Source organism: Aethina tumida, chromosome 1, assembly GCF_024364675.1.
Source record: "Aethina tumida isolate Nest 87 chromosome 1, icAetTumi1.1, whole genome shotgun sequence".
NCBI lineage: Eukaryota > Metazoa > Arthropoda > Insecta > Coleoptera > Nitidulidae > Aethina > Aethina tumida.
This window is the reverse complement of record NC_065435.1, coordinates 75,042,193-75,059,412: the sequence shown is the minus strand read 5'-3', so window position 1 is coordinate 75,059,412 and position 17,220 is coordinate 75,042,193. Positions and strand designations below refer to the sequence as shown.

Sequence of the window (17,220 nt, the reverse complement as noted above, 5' to 3'; positions counted from 1 at the left end):
GTTTGAAATATATTTTTTTATAGTCAAATGATTTATTATTTATTTCAAATATTTATATACGTGTTAACACGCTGAAGACCGCATGGACCTCCGGTGGGTCACTACGCACATTACGGGCCCGCGTGTTCACGGGTGGACACACGACATGTTTTACGTGGCCATTTGCACACCAGTGGGTAAGATTTAAATACAATTTATGTACAGTAGGAATACTGCAAATCTAAGGGTTAAATAAAGTTTATCTGAAATTATTGCACACTAAAAAAATATTTAAAAAATAATATACGTAATTAACAGTAAGAAAAATGCGGGTCTCTTGTAATAAATTTGGTTTTTTTACAATTCCTTGATATTACTCAGCATTATCAACTCGGACGTTTGATGGAAGAAATTATTTTTTAATTTTTGTGTATTTGTGATCAACTAGAAATGGTTATGGGATATCTGAAATACTGCGAGTAAACGAATGTTTTAAGAAACTACGAATGTCCAACACAACTCTGGAATATTAATAAGGTTTATTAGTTATTAATATTTAAATATTATTTAATTTTATGAAATTTAGTTTTATTTCTCAATATCTAGCTAGAATTAAATCAATGTAAGTTATAAAGAAAAATTTCAAAATATTCTCAAATAGTCGTCAAAAGAACTTAAAAAACCCAACAAAACTTTTTTTAGTTTAAATTGGATCATGAACTAGAATTACAATCATATTAATAGTAGAAAAATAATTGAAAAAAAAAACAGTAAGTAACATTAATTCGTAATTAATCTTTATTGAAATTAAATGGCCCATTCGTAAAATATCACAAAACAACAAAAAATAAAAATGATGTAAACAAGTCATTTACAACATTGTTATAAATTATAGCAGTCGTCAGCAAATTGCAATTATGTATAATTACGCAACACGGCACCAAAAACGCACCGTTCACAACATGATAGAAACCTGTGAACTCGTGCGGACATCATTGTACATTCTCTTTAATGCTGCAGTTGCTATTTCGTCCTGGGTGGACTTAATTCGAATCTGTTGGTACGAAACCGTGCCTCTTTCGTGACCTGCTGCAGATCCTCTGGTTTGGCGATGGCGAGGCCGCTTCTCACCAACTCCTCAGCCACGTTAATGTCCTTTTCTTCGCTTACGTCCACCAGATCAATGCACGGTACCGGCGAACCACTCCTTTTGGACCGCGACTGCGTCGGATTTGTGTAGCCGCTCACTTTAGCCGACAATTTCTTCCACTGGGCGGTGTGCGAGAGCTCCTCAAACTTGTCTATCGCTTCTGTTGTCCAGTCATCGCCAACTGGCACTAGAAACAATTCCCTGTCAATTTTAATTACATGTATATAATGTTTAATTTATACTTACGAACTTTGGCCAGGTGACACTGAATTGCTTGAAAATTGAGGCTCAAAAAGTCTGTCCTCAATTCGTACACTTTGCTAATGTTAACAGTGTCCTGATCTCCATAATCAACATAATATAAATCAGCAGAATTTTCCGTCTCATTGACACTTATTACTTCAGCTCTGTACCATTTATTATCGTATTGGAAAATTCCTGCAACCAAATCGCCTACTTTTACGCTATCGAGCACGTGCAAATTACGATTGTCTTCTTTGTTGTAGTATTCGGTCATTTCTTCGACGAGCATGTCCAGTTCAGAAGCTTTTGGACCGACGATTTGTACCCAAAACTTGGATGGAGTCACCACTGCTGACACATAAACTTCAAACTGGGTATTCGGTTGACCTGAATATTAAAAAACACCTAAAATATCACAAATCTAATGATGAATTATATTTCTGTAGTACTTTTAAGGTAATAAACAAATCTAAAATCCTACATAAACCTCACCCAAAAAAAATCTTACCACTTTCAGGTAATTTCTCTTTTTTTGGTGCTTCATTCTGAATGTTTGTGCCATTTTTCAATGGTCCTCTTGGTTCTCTTTTAGCCAAAATTGAGTCCATTTTTGCTTGCATTTCCAAACATTGATCAACAATTTCATCAACTAGAGACTTGGCCACAACAATCTGCTCCTTAGTACCTTTAATGGAAATCCTCTTAGTAGTTTTCTCTTTGTCATCATCTTGTATGATCAATTTAGCACCAGACATGACGCGTATTTCATTGATCTTCTCACCGCACCGACCGATAATTTTACCGACGCTTTTAATAGGCACCCACACATCTTCGCATTCGATAACCGGCTCGTTTTTGATCAAATCTTTGATGAGATTTTCCGCAACAATGCAGCACTCGCGTGTACCTTTGATCATGCAAATTTTTGTCTTTTCATCCCTGTCCTTAAAATTGATGTAGGTGTTCGAACTTTCTTGGATGCTTTTGATATTTTGGCCGTTGCGACCAATCACTACTCCCACTGCATCTTTCGGAATTCGCAGTTCCACAGTTTGTCGATAGGAATTCTTCGACACTGTGACACCGTCGTATTCGTCGTCATCGTCCTGTTTAAAAAGCATGTAGAGCAAATACCCCGAAACGGTGAAGACGGTCACACCGACCACAAGGGAAATCGAGCGCCTAATAAACCTGAAAATTACTCCATTAATAACAATTTCTACAATTTAAAACACAAGGTGTGTGAAACACGGAAAACGTGAGGTTATGTGTCATCCGAAAATATTACATACTGCATTGTTTCTCGGTTGTATCGGGCACGTTTCACAATTTGACGTTCTAATTTCGGTGTGTCACTTCAAAAATAACCGTTTGCAGCTGGAAAAAAATTGCCCGTCTCGACAGACATGTCTCTAACATACTTCAATTACAGGGATCTGTTTTCGGTAACCTTGGATGGACCAATCGAAACGCTGAGTCGGTGATTTAAATGCCGATTTTGAATTGTGTAATGTTTATTTTCGTTTGGGAAAACTGTGGGTTTGTTTTGTATTGCCTTGAACCAGGTTATTTAAGTTCTGTTGTAATATAGTGAAACAAATTATGAGCGACGATACTGTTCAACTAAATAAAACTTCATGTTTAATTAAAAGCGCATTTTATTCATTACCTTTCGTATGTAGATTAAATATACAATAGGTATAAACAGCTAAAATATTTACTCTGATAACATTTCTTCTAAATTATGGACAAAATTATGTTTTTATTTTAAGTTGTTTATCAAAAATAATTAAGTAATCTTGTTGTTTCATTTTGACCATACTTTAGAATTACAAATTACTCTGAATATATACATATATTGACAATATTTCTGACCAAATTTATACAAATATGTAAAATTGAGGAATATAAAAACGAACATAAACATATTCAACAATATCTTAACAAATACAACAGCTGCCAATTGCATACAATTTAAGAATCAATAAAAATGATTCTGTTGTAAAAAATTTGGCAATTTTAGCACCAAATACTTTGGTCTTCGAATCCACGAAAATAAGTATCAAATTTAATAGCGAACCTAAACGATAACATAAAAAAATAATAATATTAAGTACATAAACTCGAAACGAAAAAAAAAATAACGTATAAAAATAATATAAAAGTAATAAAATAGAAAAATAATAATAAAAAAATCAATTTAATGAGGTAAATTCGTTTTCTTTCACTGTTCTCTTCTACAATAGTAACCCAGTTCCTTGCATTTCTGACAAAGATGCTGAGGATGGACCTTCGATTGATCCGAAACGTCCAGTCCGTCTGGTTTCTCCAAAGGACGCTGACAAATAAAAAATAATTAATTAATGATATTACTTTTAAACGTATGGTGAAATTACTTGTTTGTGGGGGAAAACGTTTATGTGACATTTGATGCATTCCTGTCCCATGTTTGCCCACGAATTTCCCGACATCCATTTCCTCTTGCACTTTGGACATTTGTACTCGCCGAAACACCGTTTCCTGCCCTGATATGGGGTTTTTCCCTCTCCCTTTGGACGAGCCTTAAAAATTAATTCAGTTTAATTACAGAATTTATAGCGAAAACATTGATACAAACGTTTTACATCAACAACCAGTACTAAGAATAACACACATATTGTTATGTTTAGTCAGTTTTAAATTTGAACAAGTATTAAAAATTAAACAGTTTTATTAGGTATTTTTTTTTTAAATTTTCTAACAAATCCGACTTTTAAGATAATTATAGCAATTAAATAAAAAAGTAAATAATTATAATAAGAGTAAAATTTAAAACACCAACTCTGAAGTCAATAATTAAATTAATAAATAATATATATGTGAAAATATTGATTTTTCCTCATTGTTTGTCATCAGTCTATTAAGATTTGTTTTATATATGCTATCTATATACACATATAGACACTTGTTGTAGGTACAGAAAAGTATTTTTCTGCCTTTTTAAAAATGAGAAGTTATCGAATAAGAGATTTCAGTATGGATAGAGCAATATCATTAATATTCATTGTAACAAAAATTATTTAAATCAAGGAAAATGTTGTATTATTATAAAAATATTAGTAAATTAATAAAAAATTTCATTTATTTTTAATAGTAATTTTAGATGTTAGTTAATTTAGATGAGTTTCTGTTATTTATCGATTTTGATGTTAACGATTCATGTCTAAAAGTTTGGAATACTTGAAAAAAAATATGGAATATTTATTTACTCGTGTCAAATGTTACTTAATGTTTTCCCTACTCTGTTGCAAATCTGAACAAATCTAATTTACTGCAATTCATCACAATAATCATTATATTGACAGGAAAAAAGTATGGAATGTATATTAATATTCATAACTTTTAGCTTTTACCACTTCTTGGCATTTTTAAGCATATAATCTAACAGTCTCTGCAATGTGTCTACAGGAATTTGTTGTCACTCTTCCTGTATGCAAGTTCTTGTTTCCTGAGGATGGCCAGTTTTAAATTTTTCATTAGAAACCATTCTAAGATGTGTGCTTCAGATCGTTGTCTTGTTGAAATATCCAACGAAATGGCATTTCTTCCTCGGCAAATGAAACATACTGTTTTCCAGTATGTCCCTTTATTAAAAACGACCCATTTTACCCTCCAGTTGAATCGAAGGTCCAACTTTGGATCGAGAAAATCATCCCCAAACCATAATGCCTCTGCTACCATGTTTAACCGTAGGAATTTAGTATTTGAAATGGTATCGTTGCCCTACAGGCCGTCCCACAAATGTTCTACCAGCAGACTTAAATAAATCAATGTTACTTTCGTCACTTCAAATGATAGTTGAGTTCATGACAAATACCAGACAGGACGCTTTGTTTTTCTTTGATAGCAGTGGTTTTATAACTGCAACTGGGCCATCTAGTCCCGTATTAATTTTTCACTGTTCGCGATTTCTCTTGATGCTTTGCGAGGATCTTTGAGGGAGAGCCTTTTTATAACTTTATGCATCATGGCAGTGGTTTTTCGTGGACGTCCTGGCTTGAGTCGATTTTCCACTTTGAGTTCAGTATTTACACAAAATCTTCGAAACAGCAGTCTGAATAATATGTTTTTACCACGTCCCATTGCGTTCGGCTGTGTTTTCAAACATCTATCTACACAAAATTTTAAGATTGCAATGAGCTCATGAAGTGGTTGCTCTTAACTAAAATAACATGATTTTCTCTAACGAAACAAAAATTTGATTTTTTTAGCGAGAAACATAAGTTTGAGAATCCTGGACGGGTTAGAAACGCCTGAACCACATGTCCTATTTGAAGGTGGAAGTATTCTGAAGGGAACACACACGTCACTACTGGTTCTGGAGAAAAGATGGATAATAACACACCTCCACAGCTCGAACAGCAACAGTATGAAATTTTGTTGAAAAAGAGGGGAAGAACCACATTGTGGTGGACCAATGACGTTCATCTCTCTGGGATGTAATTTTGAAAACCAAGCTTGACATTTTCATCGATATTATGCCAACTAGCACTTATGCATGCATGTCTATGAAGGAAACAATGATTATTAACTTTATTGGAAATTGTTTATTTATTTAACTTAATTCATTTTAAATAATGTGCTGTATTAAAAATTTTTCACTCCAAAAGAATAAATACAGTCGAACTTCGATATCTCCAACCATGATTTGACACAAAAAGTCGAGTTATCAAGACACTCATTTATTAAAAAAATATACCTACATAGAAAATTATAAATGTGTACTTATTTTGTAAGTATACCGATTCGAAAATGATAGACCCGTCTACTCGCGTATTGAAACGGAACATCAATACCCTTCAGTAAACAAAAAAGGAAGATATACATGCAATTATGTGGGCCGGCCGAACTGACTGGAGATCATATGATTTTGTTGCGTTTAGTAAGCGGTTCGTCTCCGCAGACGAGCAGTGTGTTAAGAACAGAGGTAGGTTTTCTTTAAATAAGCTCATTTTCAATAATAAAAATGTATACGCTGCAAGAAAAATTCCAAATTTCAACGTGGCAGTTCCAGTTATTGAATTCGTCAATTTGCAGAAATATTTGAAAACAGACCGAATTAAGAGACTGGAGAATATTACTCCTAATACTCTAGCAAACGTAAGTACGTAAGAATTAGAAGAATTTTATTACAAGTTGGGGTATTGTACCACTGCCTATGGAGACGTTTTTGAACATCTTATCTAATTGGTTTTAGTTTTTTTATTTATACATTTATTTATTTTATTTAATTTTTAGGATACATTTTTATTTTGAATACTTATTTTTGTTTTTGATATACCCTCAAAAAATATTTCTTTTTACATATTGCAAATTTACGCAAAGTTATTACTAATAGTATATATTACTAATCAATAATATCATTTTGAAAGTTATAAAATATGTATATAAATATATATACAATCAGTATTACTATTACTATTATTATATTATTAAAAAGTCAGTTATTTGTGTTTGATAAAATGATTTTTTTTTATTTTTTTACATTTAATTTCCAAAAAAAGCGAATGGTGGACACTGTATTTGCCGGAATACCATCTTTTTTCACCAGGATGGATCCACCTTGTCGTGGTCCTGGGGCTCAGTACCGCTCCACAAGCCAGTGGTGGTGGGAAGCCAACGGATCTAACGGCCAGTCCAATCCATACCCAGGAAGATCTCGGATCTTCCTCAGATTGGACTTGTTCTTCCGAACCCAGTTGACAGGGGACTGGCCAGTAAACCCGTATATGTAAATTTACGCCGTTTTCCCCATATGTGAGTAATCGCATATGAGAAGCATTTTGGTTATGATCTCCGGATCGGTACCCGAAGAGGGGTTTTTACATTTTCCCCTCTCTGTTCCAACAAAAAAAAAAAAAACATCTTTTTTGTTAAGCATTTCCCTATTATAGTAATACTTTTTTAAATAGGGGGCTTCCCCAAAAATTCCACTTATTACGCCGATTATTTAGTTCAAGTGAGTAATTAATCAATCAAGTAAAAATTACACATAATTTTCACCCTGGACGCCATTACCAATTTTTGCTTCGAATTATCGAAGTTCTACCTGTATAATAATACTAAATAATTTATTTCACTTAATATTTGTTTAGATTAGTAACAGTTAAAATAAAATGATCTTATATTTATACAAAAAAGATAATAGATAAATAATATATTCTCAAATATTTCAAAAACTTGAGATACATTCTTAAAATATATATTATTGATTTATACTAATGATATTAATGACCGATCAACTTGAATTAAAGATTGGTAAAATTGGAGGATGCTAATATCAAAAATGTTAAAATTAATTTAAAAAAACGGTCTATGGGCGTCAGAAAGCTTGCTCTGAATGGTTGCGAAATCATTCAACAGCAGTGGATTTAATCAGATGATCATATCCAAATATCATCATCCGCCACAGTGGATCAGTTAAGACCCTACTGAAGACAAAAAAAATTGCTAAATGTCGCAAGTTATCTCCTGTAACTGGTGCAGCGTGAGTGACATAGAGTGCGCGCCCTCTATGAATACATTTTATTAGTTTTAACCAATACAGAGACATCTGTGGATGAATCACATAAACTCCCCGGACAGGTAACTCCAACAGTAAATTTAAAAATAGCTAATTGTGGACGGTAATTAAGAGTGTTGTGAAAACAACACTCGGACCTGCGGTCTATTTCGATAGATTTTTTGGCTAGTGTCTTTTCACTGGCACCGACCCGATATTTTAATAAAAACCGGCCAGATAAGTTTATATTAAAACAGTACCTGGGCATATGCGCGATCATGAGAACGAGAGGAAAAAAATATATATCCGACCAAATCGTTCAGCAGTTTTCGACGAATAATAAACATACAATAAATCATACACACATAAACATCCTTCAGTCGTCGAAAAATGGATCGTACGTGCTCACACGATACCAAAACAATAATTTATCGTGTGGAATTCCACGCGACGACAGATTATTATTGTGCGGGCAAACGCTTTTAATTTGTTCAATTGCTGATTGACCCCAACGCGTTATGTAACTTCAAAGGGGCTTTTGTCTTCCACCACGTGTTCGGCGTATTTGAATAGGATACGTTTGTGTAATTATAAGAATGTAAAACCAGATAAATATACGGAGGGAAAAATAAAATTTAATAGATGTTAATCAGTTACACTTCATCTATACGTAAATATATTTTATCTTATTCTTCCTCCGCAGATTAATGTAGTACTTCAATTCAGACATGCTGATCACCAATAGAAACGCTAACGATACAGCTAAAATTATCGCCAACTTTCTTGGACAGTGACGTTTCTAGAATCATTATTTGAGTTTATATTAGTTTACTTTGTTTTTTGTGTATATACTTCTTTTTTTACCCTACTCACCAAAATCATCATCAAAGTTAAACTGAATATTATAAGAGACAGAATATCTAATAATACCTCCAACATTTCATCCAGTTTAATGTTTAACAAAAAAAAAAACCGTCACGCTTTAAAAATGACGTTCGAAAGTGTCACTAATTTATATTACTAAATAAATAAATAAACAAATAAATAAATAAATAAATAAATAAATATTTAAATATTTATTTAAAATAATATATTTTATATTTTACTTAATTAGTAACTTCGTCTTAAATAAATCACAAGTGTGATATTTCATTTATTTATTCATGATATGAATGTTTAATAAACTTGAGTATTAATTTAACAAAAATTGTTAAACGTAAGATAAAATTTTATAAATTATTTTTATAGTTCCAAAACTTCACAAATTCATCCGAAATTATTTTGTTTAATCAACTTCTGTTAACAATTAACAAAATCATCTTCAAATTGAAACATCGACACATTTCTTACTTTGTAACTAAAGACAAAATAACTCACTTGTGGACAGTCTTTGATGTAATGGCCCTTCTGGAAACACAAATGGCATAAGTAACTGGGCGGCGGCCTTTTTATTGGCCTCCTATCCAACGCCAAATCCGCCAACTGGTCGTTAATGTCCTGAATGGGATCGCTGAAGTTGCTCGAATAACCATTATACAGGTTGTACGAGTACGTGGCATTGTTGAAGGGCGTCCAATTCGGCGACAGCAACTTATGCTAGCAATAACAGAAAAATCCACAGTTGTGATTGGATGAACAGATTGCCGACTGTTTTTTATCTTACTTGGTATTGATCGGAACCCTCGTACTGGTACCAGTTCGTGGTTGGTGGAAAGAAAGATGTCAGCAAAGAACTTCCGGAACTCGAACTGTTGTAATCCTGTTGCTGACGGTTCCGTGAACCGTGGAGAGCTGACAAGCTTGTTGGTTGAGAAATTAGAGTTGCTGTCGGCGACATTTTTTCACACCAGCACCTGAAACTTTTTCTCTTCAGTAAAACTTTTTTATTATAATGTACCAGACAGTTTCAGTTATCAATTTATTATAAATAATTTGTGCTACGGTTAAATAGATTGTATTGAAAGGTTTTAAATTGTAAAACTGTTTAAAAATGTTAGAATATATTTAAACAGTTTAAAAACTATTTAGTGATTTACCGCTAAATCAGTTAAAATAATTAAAATTGTTCCAACAAGAATTTATGAAACTTCATAATTTTGTATCATAAATATATTCTTTAATATTTCTTTTAAATCGTTAATAAAGGCGTTAAGAAAGTTAAAATTACATTAAGAAGTTTAAATCGTTTAAAAAGTTAAAAAAAGAGTTCCGCAATTATTTTAACGGTTTTCAAAATGTTTAAATAGTTTTAGGAAGAATTTTGAACAATGCGTTAATTTTTTGCAATGAAAATACGAAGTGCACAAACGCGTAAGCGTTTTTTAACGACCCATCTATAATTAAATGCGGCACACTAAAGTGATTAAACAGATCTGAAGCGATTGAGTCACTTGGAACAGTTCGGAAAATATTTCGACAAACTCTGAAACTGAAACTCTCTAGGATCGTTCGGGTTAGTGGTAAAAAAAATGTGGAAGTTTTTCCATCACCTTTCGGTCATGTAAGAAGTTCGTTGCGGTATGTCAATGAAAATCTCCTGCATGTTAGATTTAGCAATAATACAAAGGGTTAAGCTGAAAACAAAGCAAACAGATGATGAAACTATGGACAAACTGATTCGGTGTAGGAGACGGGGGAAAAATAACAATGAATTTGGCAAAAGTAGCGTTATTGCGCTTTTCCGCTCGTACCGCGAATTAAATTTAATCAAACAGCTGGTAGAAAAATATTTTAAAATAGATTCTACACGAATGTCTGTTCAACTGGTATTCACTGAATCTTTTACACTGTTTTATCGTTCAGTTTTTGAAACGTTCAAAGGGATCAATTCAAATGCTTGAGATTCGGTTTTGTAAACAAACCGTGACTCACTGTGTTTTAGTAAATTTTAGTTTAATATTTATATTTGAAATTAAGATATTTTCAAGAATCTATTTTTTAAAGTATATAATATTTTTTCGTAACATTTTAAAATTGTCGTTAAAAATGTTTACTAACCTTGTTTATTAATTATTGACCGAGAATGTGAGTAATAACAAATAAATAAATTATTATTTTTAATCTTAAATTAAGTTACAATTAAATCATATATGACTACATATTTTATCATCTTCGTAATTTTAAAAGATGCTGAAACTAAATTGTTTTTCACATTGTCCTTGACTTATTTCATTTATTTATACAACAACAACTGAAAAAACAATTAAACTGCCGATATAAAAATTTGTTCCAATAGTTTTTACAACAGAAAAAACTGAGGTGAAAAGTCAGCAGATCTCATATCTAAAATTAGCTTTGCCGTAAACAGTTTCCCCCAAAACCCGCGACCGAACTACCAATTCAACCCTCTCACCTAATCAAGATCCGAAGGGACTAGTCACAGAAAAATAACTGATGTAAAAAAATAAAATTGTAACTCGCGTGTGTCACTCACACATCCTCGCACCCGCGCATGTTTCGCTCACAAAAAGCAGTCACGCACTCTGGATAATCTGGACGTTCGGCCGGGATGGGCGTGGTGGGGATCGTGCTTAAAATAAGTCAGTCCCCACTTTTATCCCCTCTCAAGGCGGCTTTGGATGCTGGGACTCTCTTCCGTGTCGCCGCATTGTTTTTGTTGGAATCGAATTGGGGTGATGGGTGATTTTTTCCAGGTTGTTTTCTTGAGGGTTGATGTTTATTTGCTTATCTTGTCTCTTTAATTATAAATATCGTTTCAATAATTTAGAATTGGAATTTAAGTATTTATTTACGTATTTTTACTCTTCTACTCTTAATTATCAAAAGAAAGTTGATGGCCGAAAAAAATATTTTTGACATTAAAATAACCAATTGAACTTGAACGTCATAGTGACAATTTTGCAATAATTTTACAGTTTTTAATAACTTTATTTTGTACACATTAATCGTGAAAAATTCTTATTTATTTCGACAAAACATAGGTAAGTTTTTATGTGCAAAACACAATTCATTGAAAAATTAAACAGATATCTAAAACATCAATTTGCATTAATTTGTTATTAATGAATGGGTCTATAAATAACTTAACCCTAACCTATACCGTAGCAAATTAAATACACCCCTCCTAATTAATTATACAGAATTAACGTCATTTGTGTCGTCATAAAATGGAAATCGATCGAAAATTTAATCAAGAAAATTGGAACGTATTGACGTCATTCAACTTTTCATGGTTTTTTCAAACGCTAATTGTTTAAATACGTGTTGATGAAGTTGGAATTGTGGAAGTTGCACGCGAGTTTTGTAAGTGTGTGTGAAAATGGTTAGTTACAATTTAAATTGTTGCGAATCATGAAAATTGTGTAGTCTTATTCAGAGAGCATAAAATTGCTTAATTTATTTAAGTTAAAAGTTTCATTAATATTTTTTGAGTAAGAATATTGCTTAAAAATATGTACAACTGATAAAGGTGTATACTAGTAAAGTATATTATAAATTTTTAATTGCTCCAAACTGATTTAATTATGTACGAAAGTTATTAAAATGTTTTATAACTTTGTAGATTATTCTGAAAACTAACAAAATTGTTTACTCAAATTTTTTTAATAACAAATATGAATTTGATATAATTTAGACATTTATATTAAAATAAGGTGCGTACAAATAAATTTTGACGATTCTGCGCATAAATTTTCACCTGTGGAAACGCGCCTAACTTGTGTTTTCCTCACAAACTTTCAGTTGGTTTTCCGTCGTTCGGTCGATTTGTTCGTTTTCGATTTGTTCCAGTTTTCCGCCATGAAACAAAGCCGCGTTCAATCGTGCATGTAATTATTGATGTATGTTTTGTGGTTCCTTTCGTCGTTTTGTTGTCATGATGTAAAGTTTGGGGTGAGTAGATTAAATTTTCGTATTTATGCGACAGTGAAAAACATACACGTGCAAGGCACGAGTAATCAACTGATAAAGATAACATATTCGCTGACTCGCCATTTCGAAATTAAAAACAATAAGTCGTCTTGTCGCTTATCAGACATTTCCTGAAACGCTGAAACGCGATATTCATCGATAAACTATTGTTTTTATTGTGAATTAATCTTCACGGAAATTATATTCGACCAATTATTTAATCGATACGTCGATTTATTTTATTTTCTAATTTCTATCTGTAACTGTATCTGTTATTTAAAATGCGGGCTCCCCTCTTTATGTTTTCATGTTTATGGTAAGTGTGACAGGCAAAAGTTTATTATTGTTAAAGGAAAGTTATTAACAGACACTAAAACAAAATTATCAAATTATTTTTTTCCCAATAGTCAAAATGTCTTAAAAATGAACAAAACTTATTTGATTTCATTTTTTTATTTCTTACATTTCGTTAAACCAATCGTTTATACTCACTTCACTTTTAACATTCATTATTACAAGTTTTGAAAGTTTCTTTATAACTTTTCGATGTTTTCATATTTTACAATCTTTATGTATTTTATTTATATATAAAACACATAGTACATTATTTAAAAATACATACGAAAACTTTCCTTGTTTGTAAACACATTTTGAGATAACAATATATAAACCTTCAATACAAAATGTGCTTTCTTATTAACTTAAATAAATTCTAAAAACGACATTGGTAAATCGATGCGAAAACGTACGTTATTTTGTTCTCGTCCGATCGATCCTTCCCCTAAAACGACTCTATTATTATAATTACGTTGTAATGTCATGGAACATTCTGTGCAGTAGAAAGAATTTAATCGAAATATGAACATTCGCCCACCGTATTTTAAATTTTTACGTTTTAAAGAACTAATAATCGTTTGTTGTCATTCTAGTCGATTATACATCCATTAAATAGCCGGTAATTAACCAGAAATCGATTAAATCGATTGGAGACGTTGTGCCACCCTCTTGAATCAATTGCCCCCGCAGAAACATAAAAAACCATCGCGTGTTTAGCCAGTCCGCAGTGGTCAAGCTTGCGGGGTTGGCGACCCCTTCGTCCAGGAAACAGTCAGTCGCTGTTTAAACCTTCGTCGTGTTCGGTTTATCTAGAAGTTTATCGAGTTAAAACAAATTCTTAAACATAAGTATGTTTTTTGTTAGTGTTTTGTGGTTATTAAGTTTAAATTTTGATATGTCACTCTATTTCTGTTTTGTAAGTTTACGAGGACTTTTGTAATTTGTTTTATTTCATAGTTTTTTGTAAACATTTACAGAAATTAACAAAGACGAATTAACAACATAAGGACACAGAGATGGAAGTGTAATTGGGACAAGAATTAACCATGACAATTTTCCAGACAGACACTAATTAAAAATTACAATAATTAGGTTAAGAGCTGATAAGCGGTAGGATAAACAATTGATCGCACAGAAGAATCGCGTGCACGAAATAGGCGCAAACCAACAATTCCAACTACGTAAAGTTTGCAGCTTCGACTGTTTTATACGAGTGTGTCCTTTGACATTTAACCATACTATTCAAGGACGAGTTTTCTATGCTTGGACACTGGTTCTTTATCCTTTTTTGATAAGTTTTAGTTGAAAGGATTTGTTATAAATCTGGATATCGATTAGAAGAGGGAGTTTTCGTGCACGAAATGGTTATAAATCTCTCTCGACCTTTTGCTGAATATGTTTATCGATGTTTTAATTTAAATCCAGTATATTATCCAGTATGTTGCCTTTTCTGGAATGATTATTTTCTTGTTGCTAAAATATTGATTGAACATTTAAAGTGCCGAATTTAATTAAATATTCTATTTCGATACATGCTTTAAAAACTCCAGGCTTCATTGGTTATCGATTGCGATTATATTTTCAGAGAAGGGACCGAATGACATTAAATTTCCATGACAAAATCCATAACTCCTTAGTCTAAATATTCTGTACATTTCTTCTCTAATTGTTTTCAGATGGAATGATTTGATTAAAATTAGAACGAAATCCATAACTCTAAAGTCTAAATATTCTATTTTGAATATCTTATTTTGAAATTGTTTACAGATGGAACAATTTTATTAAAATGGAGAAGTATGAGCAAATATCAGTGGTCGGGGAGGGTTCCTACGGTGTGGTGTTGAAATGCAGACACCGAGAAACGGATCAAATTGTCGCTGTAAAAAAGTTCCTTGAAACTGAAGAAGATGCCACCATAAGGAAAATGGCTTTAAGGGAAATTCGCATGTTGAAAGTAAACCATCAATTCTTTACAACTCATGAAATACATATGTATATATTTTTTTGTAGAGACTGAAACATGAAAATTTGGTAACAATGATAGAGGTATTTAGGTACAAAAAACGCTTCTACTTGGTTTTCGAGTATCTTGAAGGCACCGTTCTGGACGAATTGGACAAAATACAAGGAGGTCTGGGTGATGAAAGAAGTCGTGAAAGGATCTTTCAAGTCGCTAGGGCAATAAGCTACTGTCATAGCAACCACGTAACCAAGAACCTCTTTAAAAAATCAACTGGTTCTAATAAATCTGTTTTAGATCATACATAGAGATGTGAAACCTGAAAATGTTCTAGTATCATCTTTAGGAGTGGTCAAACTGTGCGATTTCGGTTTCGCCAGACACGTCAGCAATTCGGAAGTCTGTACCGAATACGTGGCGACCAGATGGTACAGGGCTCCCGAATTGTTGGTCGGAGACCCGAATTATGGGGCTCCTGTCGATATCTGGGCGATTGGTTGTTTGTTCGCCGAAATGGTGACGGGCGACCCATTATTTCCGGGCGAAAGTGACATCGATCAATTGTTTCTGATCGTGAAGATGCTGGGTAAACCGTGTGTGCGCCACCAGCAGCTGATGCTGAAAAACACGCAGCTGAAGCCAATGATCAAAGCGCCCACTAGTGACAACTGCTTGTACAAAGCATTTCCGTTGTGGTCGTTGCAAGCAATAGATTTTTTAAGCGGTTGCGTGAAAATGGACCCGAATCAACGGTTGACAGCTGAGGATATACTTAAACATTCTTATTTCACGCACGATCGTTTTCCTCAGCGCTTCTTGCCGGCAATAAGGGAAAAAGTTAATGCTGAGTTCAACTCTCCGTTGCTGAGGAAGTTCAAGACGGAAATTTTGATGTCGACAGACAAAAAAGACGAAATCAAGCCTAGAAGGTTTTCCAACAATGACCAAAGGTGGAGGTTTACTTTACATGAAGGTAGTATGAAGAGAAAATTGTCCTGTGACACATTAAGTAACGACAACGAAAAAAACTTGATTAGTTTATCTAAAAGTAGTCAACGGTTGAATTTAACCCAAAAACCTCCACTGATGAAACAGACTTCTATTCCACCTCCGAATAAAGAAAAATCTGGAAAACAGCAACAGAACGGTACATTACGAACCTTGAATTTTAATATTTCTTTAATTATTATTGTTTGATAGGAAACAACACAGCCGAAATGCAGATGCTTGAAAAATCGTTGGAAAGTTTGGCGAAGTTTTCACAAACCAAAGAAGAAACCAGATCTCTGTCAGCACAAAAAGAACTAACACCAAGCCCTTTGTTAAGAAGTAGCCCTCCAGAGTTTCAATCCCTGCATTTTTCTGTGAACGAATGCCACAAATCACAATCGACGCATAGTATCTTGCACCCGAGCATCAGTAATATCAGCTTCAGTAAAGACCCCCCGAAAAAGTCGCCAAGTATATTACAAAACAGACTTACGACCCAGGTGCCGTTGTTAAGCAAGTCGCAGTTTTTGAAAAAGATGGAACGACCCGCTGTCATTGAGAACATGTTCGACGACGCACCTCTGTGGCTTAACAGCTTCACCTTGAAGAAAAAAAAGGAGGTGAAGCCTAAATCGGACGATTTTGTATTGCCCAATTTGCCAGGAGGTAAGATTTATTGTATTGCAATTTTTCTGGTTGATTTAAAACCTTTGTAGCATCCGGAAGTCCGGGCAAGCCCAGAAAAAAAAGTCTGCAGGGAGTCGAGGATGGACAACCTACTGAGGTTACACCGGTAGGTACTAAAGAGAATGTTTTAAGAATGTGAATGGTGAACATGTTGCGTTTGTTGCAGAGAATCATCACACCAACTATACAGAAATCACCTTTAAAAACATTCAACGGTTTAATTTAATTTTAATTGTTTCTTTTGGATTTTAGGAGTATAGGTACAAAAGAGCTAAAAGGAAAAGGGTTGTTTTGGATATATCTTTGCCTGTGAAAATTAAATTATAGGTTTATTACGTAATAATTGATTTTACTGTGAACTCTTTTATTGTTTATTTATAGTTATTATACTGTGTATATTTGTACAGAAATTTTTGAATAAAATCATTATCTTTTGCCAGACTTTTTTGTGTATTTTTTAAAAAG

General features: G+C 33.2%; 3 protein-coding genes across 7 annotated transcripts; 1 reads left to right on the top strand and 2 right to left on the bottom strand.

Moving 5' to 3' along the window:
* Positions 1–754: 754 nt before the first annotated feature.
* LOC109603389 (tudor and KH domain-containing protein homolog) lies at positions 755–2,904 on the bottom strand. The gene is made up of 4 exons (XM_020019887.2): positions 2,665–2,904; positions 1,881–2,563; positions 1,376–1,759; positions 755–1,316 (listed from the first exon to the last, which is right to left on the bottom strand). Exons 1-4 carry the CDS (start codon positions 2,667–2,669, stop codon positions 1,003–1,005), a joined length of 1,386 nt encoding a protein of 461 aa, XP_019875446.2. The 5' UTR covers positions 2,670–2,904; the 3' UTR covers positions 755–1,002.
* Positions 2,905–3,012: 108 nt separating this feature from the next.
* LOC109603437 (zinc finger CCHC domain-containing protein 24) lies at positions 3,013–11,409 on the bottom strand. 3 transcript variants are annotated; one of them, XM_020019938.2, is made up of 5 exons: positions 11,266–11,409; positions 9,577–9,766; positions 9,291–9,509; positions 3,769–3,933; positions 3,013–3,710 (listed from the first exon to the last, which is right to left on the bottom strand). In XM_020019938.2, the coding sequence occupies exons 2-5, from the start codon at positions 9,748–9,750 to the stop codon at positions 3,597–3,599; spliced, it is 672 nt and encodes a 223-aa protein (XP_019875497.2). In that variant the 5' UTR covers positions 9,751–9,766; positions 11,266–11,409; the 3' UTR covers positions 3,013–3,596. The 3 variants fall into 3 exon arrangements, with proteins under 3 accessions (XP_019875497.2, XP_019875511.2, XP_049817371.1); XM_020019952.2 differs by having other exon boundaries at positions 9,577–9,772; positions 11,266–11,391; XM_049961414.1 differs by lacking the exon at positions 11,266–11,409 and adding an exon at positions 10,403–10,520.
* A 334-nt stretch (positions 11,410–11,743) lies between these two features.
* Positions 11,744–17,196, top strand: LOC109603425 (cyclin-dependent kinase-like 1). 3 transcript variants are annotated; one of them, XM_049970584.1, is made up of 7 exons: positions 11,744–11,854; positions 14,886–15,072; positions 15,129–15,323; positions 15,376–16,225; positions 16,279–16,734; positions 16,785–16,861; positions 17,008–17,196. In XM_049970584.1, the coding sequence occupies exons 2-7, from the start codon at positions 14,905–14,907 to the stop codon at positions 17,080–17,082; spliced, it is 1,821 nt and encodes a 606-aa protein (XP_049826541.1). In that variant the 5' UTR covers positions 11,744–11,854; positions 14,886–14,904; the 3' UTR covers positions 17,083–17,196. The 3 variants fall into 3 exon arrangements, with proteins under 3 accessions (XP_049826541.1, XP_049826543.1, XP_049826542.1); XM_049970586.1 differs by having other exon boundaries at positions 16,922–17,196; XM_049970585.1 differs by lacking the exon at positions 11,744–11,854 and adding an exon at positions 12,633–12,764.
* Positions 17,197–17,220: the final 24 nt, after the last annotated feature.